This window comes from Myodes glareolus, chromosome 17 (genome assembly GCF_982192425.1).
Source record: "Myodes glareolus chromosome 17, mMyoGla1.1, whole genome shotgun sequence".
Taxonomy (NCBI): domain Eukaryota; kingdom Metazoa; phylum Chordata; class Mammalia; order Rodentia; family Cricetidae; genus Myodes; species Myodes glareolus.
Window position 1 is genome coordinate 23,962,331 of NC_142042.1, and position 5,911 is coordinate 23,968,241.

The 5,911-nt window shown below is 42.1% G+C and overlaps 1 protein-coding gene across 1 annotated transcript; it reads left to right on the forward strand.

Moving 5' to 3' along the window:
- Positions 1–471: 471 nt before the first annotated feature.
- Positions 472–2,310, forward strand: LOC148119340 (N-acylneuraminate-9-phosphatase-like). Its single transcript, XM_087897421.1, has 2 exons — positions 472–582; positions 652–2,310. Exons 1-2 carry the CDS (start codon positions 472–474, stop codon positions 1,306–1,308), a joined length of 768 nt encoding a protein of 255 aa, XP_087753547.1. The 3' UTR covers positions 1,309–2,310.
- Positions 2,311–5,911: the final 3,601 nt, after the last annotated feature.

Below are 5,911 nucleotides of genomic sequence, written 5' to 3' on the forward strand. Positions count from 1 at the left end.
ATAAAATTAGTGGAAATTTGAAAAGAGTCTAAGTGATACCAAACAGAGACTTCAAATAGCCCAACTAACAATTCTGTAACCATAAAGACACACTGAACTTAGGATTTTTATTTTAGATCATTTTTAAGTACCTAGCTTAGATTCTGTGGCATTTGTATACATTAGCCAGAACAGTCTAACTGCTGGAGAGTTAATTTATGAAACATGAACTTTAACAGTGTAAATAGAGATTTTTCTTTTCTGTGGCAACAATAGGAACTCCCCTTTCACTCTGAGAAATCAATTTTAGAAGTTATTTGAAAGCTGGACTTAAGCGTTTTTAAAGCCTTACACAGCAGAATTGGGCATTAACTGGTTGTTATACCTGGAAATCAACATGTATGTTGTTTGAAAGTTGCAACCACTTTTTTTAATATATAGAGTATTAAGAATGTCTTGTGGTGGCTCGCGCGCGGCTTGAGCGGCGAAGCGATGGGGCTTAGTCGGGTGCGCGCGGTCTTCTTTGACCTGGACAACACGGTCATCGACATGGCAGAAGCGAGCCGGAGAGGCATGATGGAGCTTCAACGAGAAAGTGAAGGAGTACCAGATGTGGAAAACACACTTATAAAAGCCATCCCTTTCAGTATTAAGGGTCCTATGCTTCATCAGGTGATAAAGCTCTTACAATCAAAATACCACTACAGAGAAGAGGCAAAAGTCATCTGTGATAAAGTTCAAGTTAAACTCAGCAAGGAATGCTTTCATCCTTACAGTGCCTGTATTACAGACGTGAGGACTGCACACTGGGAAGAAGCCATCCAGGAGACCAAAGGTGGTGCTAACCACAGGAAATTGGCAGAAGAATGTTATTGCCTGTGGAAATCTACGCGTTTACAGCATATGATCCTAGTAGAAGACGTCAAAGCCATGCTCGCTGAACTTCGCAAAGAGGTCCGCCTACTGTTGTTAACAAACGGTGACAGACAGACCCAGAGGGAGAAGATCGAGGCTTGCGCCTGCCAGTCTTATTTTGATGCTATTGTTATAGGAGGAGAGCAGAAAGAGGAGAAACCAGCACCTTCCATATTTTATCACTGCTGTGATCTCCTTGGAGTGCAGCCAGGGGACTGCGTGATGGTTGGTGACACACTAGAAACCGATATACAAGGAGGCCTCAATGCAGGACTGAAAGCCACAGTCAGGATAAACAAGAGTGGAAGGGTGCCGCTGACATCATCCCCCATGCCTCACTATATGGTTTCCTCAGTGCTGGAATTACCTGCTCTCTTACAAAGCATAGATTGCAAAGTCAGCATGTCTGTGTAACACACAGAAGAACACAGCAACCAAGTACAGAGCCAGTTTACAGGGTTAACAGAACTAATAAATGCCAAGGCATTCTGTGTTTGGTTCAGTTCCTAGAATGTGAGTGAGGGATTCACTGCCATGATGTGAAGCCTCCCAACCCTGCTGCTGTTGATAGCCATAGGCTATATTACTACCTGAGATCCAGGTTTTTTGTGTAGTCCAGAAAACTTGAAGAAGGCAGGGTAGCTTACATGTGGATATGCATGTACTGGTTTATAGCATAGATATTTTTTTAAAAATAGATATTCTAAAATAGAGATTCAAGCAACTGAATTGGGTTGGTATAAATACTAAATCATACAAATCAAAGCATTTCATAGTGAAATTTTACATATTTTAGATAATTTTTTGTTAAAATATTTTGCCTACTTTTAATGTGAATGTTCTTATCTATTATCTAATTTTTCTGCATGATTTTTGGACTAAATTTGGTGTGAACATGACAAATTGTTATAATTTTTTAAAAACGATTAAAAATGAACCCATGGTGCTCCTTTTCCATGCCATTTTCATACTTCTAGAGTGAGCTTGTGACTTCCATAGTCTTTATTCCTAAAGAGTAAAAATTTCCTATTTTCGGGCACACAGTAGAGAGGACTGGGCATTGTGCTTAGGTTAAGTCCTTGCCACATGACACCGAAAGGCTCTCTGGATCCTCAAGAAGAAAATTGCCTCCATGTGTTCTGACCAGACAGCCTCCCTCCTGTTCTGACCTCTGGTGACCAGGTGACCACATTAGTATAGAAAGTTATGTGTTGAAAGCTTGGTGTGGTGGTGCATACCTTCAATCCCAGCATACAGTCCGCACACCTTCAATCCCAGCATACAGTCCGCACACCTTCAATCCCAGCATACAGTCCGCACACCTTCAATCCCAGCATACAGTCCGCACACCTTCAATCCCAGCATACGGTCAGCAGAGGCAGGCGGATCTCTGAGATCAAGGCTGCATAGTGAGAACCTGCCTCAATAAATAAATAAACAAGCAAGAAGAAAGAAAAGCACCTGGAATGGCTCTCACAGTTACCTCGGTCTTGAATTATTTTCCACAGAGGAGACACTGTCTCGGACCCCATAGTGCTTGCTTGGAGCTTGATTAATGTTCCATGGCAGCCTTGGCCACCAGAGAATTCCCCCCAGGCTGTTAATGAAGTTCTACCTGTTTAGATGTTAGACCCCCTCCCACGACCTCCCACACTTCATTTTGCTCCTTTTCCCATGTCTGTTACTAACTTTTTGAGATGTTTCTTCAACTTTATTTTGCAGTCTTTCTAACCCTTCCCCTGACTACTTTCATATTTAAAGTTTTCAAGAGTTTTTTCAGATTCCTGAATTTACTTTTCTCAGTGGACAAAAGAAGTCATTGATTCCCACCCCTAACCTGAAAGTCAGCCTTGCCTTGCAGAGAAGATCGTCAACTCAATACCATTTAGTCATGGATGCTAGCGCACAGCCCTCTCCTGGATGAAGGGCAGTTCTCACCTTTGGCTTTGGATCATGTTGTCCATCATGTCGGGGAAGGTGTGACAGCAGGAAACAGTGGTCGCTGTGCTGTCCACACTCAGGAAGCAGAGGACAGTGCGTCACAGCTGGGCCATCTGGAAGGGACCTGAGGCAAGGAAAACCTAGCCATCTCTTCTCCTCCATACCTTCTGTTTCTTTAATATTTACTTAGTGGGGGAAGCCTTCCTCCAAGGAAAACAAAACACAAACTAGTCTTCTGCTTGTTCCCAGAAAACTATGTGGTCACTTTCAAAGAAATGACTCAGCAATCTGAAGGGCCCAGCCCAAAGGATTGGATCACTCTCCGCTGCAACAGTGAACATTCCCAGAGTCTTGTCAGACCATCAAGGCCAGCACTGTTGGGGGATGAAGAGTGGGTGGTTGCATCCCTGCCACACACATAGACATTCATCCCCTGCTGATTGGTAGGAGCAGGACAGACGATTAAACCGACCCCTGTCCTGAGGTAACATGTTGCACAGCCTACAGTAGCCTACTGAATATGTGGACTGCCCTTTCTAGCCAGCTACAGGAGGGGGTTGGAAGGGACGCTGAACCCTCACCTGAGATTCCAGTTATTTCTCCCAGACATTTGTATGCAATTCCGCTCTCATTGCAAGAGGCCTTAGCTAGGGTATATGGGCCTGAGAAGATGAACTGAGATGGGATCCCATCTATGTGCCTGTGGGAAAGCCATCATCCATGCTGACTGAAGACTTTCTAAGTGCAGCTGCTTTGGGGCATCACCCAGACTCCTCCAGTAACCCCTTTCCCATGCTCTGCGTGTAAGCTCAATAAACTCTCTGGCTCCCCAGGGTGAACTTGGGCAGAATAGTACTTTGGTTTACTGTTGGGACAGAAGCTGTTTCTGTCTCACCAGGGGAGGGATTTTCACAGCAGTGCCTGTAAACCCAGCCTTGAGATGAAGACAGGTGACCATTGGCCAGCCAGCCTCGCTGGAAGAGAGAGCTCACATGCAATGAGTGACCTCAAGAGAACGAAGTGGATAGTGAGAGGCCAGGGCACTTGAGGTCTTCCTTGGCCTTCCTCAAATATACATGGGTGTGTGTGCGCCCATTTTTGTGTATACTTGTGTGTGCACACACAAGTGACAAATGGAAATGCATGAAACTGAAAATCTTCAAAGCAAAGAAAACAGTCATCAGAGTGAAGAGACTGCTCACAAAATGGAAGCAAAGTCTCTGCCTCCAATGCATCTGGCAGTGGAATCATTCCTATATCAGGAACTAATAAGTAAACCAAAGAATCCAAGCAATAAGTTAGGAAATTAATTGGATAGTTTTAAAAAAAAATAATGGCCAGTAAATATATGCGGGAAAAGTTCAACATCCTTAGCTGTCGGGGGGAATACCAGTTGAGACTACATTTCATTGTAGTTGGAATTATATTTGAAAAAATAAAAAAAACTAGCAAAGCCAGTCATGGTGGAAGTGGAGGTTCAAGAGTTCGGTGCCATACTTTGCCTCATAGTAAGTTCAAGGCCAGATTGTGCTATGTGAGACCCTGTCTCAAAATAAAATAAAGAAAAATAAATATTTTTAAAGAAAAGAAAAAAAGGAAAGAAAACATAATGCATGTTGGTATTCCTCTACACTGTTCGTAGGAATTTTTTTTTTTGGATATCTTTTATTTTTCATTATTCTAGGTAATTTTTTTTATTTGTTTATAAAAATTTCCACTTCCTCCCCTCCTCCCCATGTCCTCCCATTCCCCCCACTCCCTCTCCTCCTCCCCCCCACTCCCTCTCCTCCTCCCTCTCCAGTCTTAAGTGCAGTCAGGGTTTCCTTCCCTGTGGGAAGTTCAAGTTCCTCTCCTCTCCCTCCAGGTCTAGGAAGGTGAGCATCCAAGCAGACTAGAATCCCAAAAAGCCAGTACATGCAGACGAAAGACCCAGTGCCATTGTCAATGGCTTCTCAGTCAGCCCCCATGTCAGCCACGTTCGGAGACTCCAGTTTGATCGCATGCTCGTTCAGTGCCAGTACAGCTGGCCTTGGTGAGCTCTCATTAGATCAGTCCCCTTGTATCAGAGAGTGAACGCACCCCTTGCGGTCCTGATTTCCTTTTTCATGTTCTCCCTCCTTCTGCTCCTCATTTGGACCTTGGGGTGATCGTAGGAATTTAAATGGGTGTAGCCTCTATGGAGGTTCCTCAAGAATCTGAAAACAAAGCTGGATGTGGCGGCGCACACCTGTAATCCCAGCACTTGGGAGGCAGAGGCACGAGTATTTCTGTGAGTTTGAAGTCAACCTGGTCTCATAGGTAGTTCTAGGTGAGATATGGTCTCACCAAAAAAAAAAAAAAAAGAATGTCTTGTGAATCAGTTGGAGTTAGTGCACATTGTCGAAGGGAAATGGGCACAAGGTAAAAGCAATTGGAACAGTCATAACCTGTTCCAATTAAAACAGCTGTGTTTTATTTGGGGTTAGCTGTGTCCTCTAGTACTGTTAGGGATGTGCTCAGAAATGCAATGCCTGAAACATAGAAGAGTTAAGTACTCACATCTTTTCCTAGAGGTAAATCTAGAATATATTGTAGAAAGAGAAAATCCCAGGATAGTAACAATGAATATATTTAAAAATTTTGAGCGTTAGGAATCACATATGTTTGCAAAAGTCTTAAGTGATTCAATGTGTGGTTGAGTTTTTAAATCAACATTGTAGAGTAGAAATACGACGAAGAAATATTTTTGATATCTGGAGAAATATTAAAAAGCTTAAAACGATTAATATATTAAAGTAAAAAAGTATAAATAGATATTTCTGATAAAGTTATGCTATACAGCAAGTGCCTACCTGTATTCTTTATAGTGAAATTTACCTTTAAAAATCAGAATGCTAAAGAAAATTGACCTAGGAAAGTGTTAGGAACAGAATATATTTTAAACATATATACTTAAATATTTATGGATTTTTATACTTATATATTTTATGTTTATAAATTTTATATATGTTCAAATAATTTGTGTGTATATAGATATGCAAATATACTATAGTGTTTAGCTAGATATGCCAAACAAAACAAAATTCCACTTACAGGA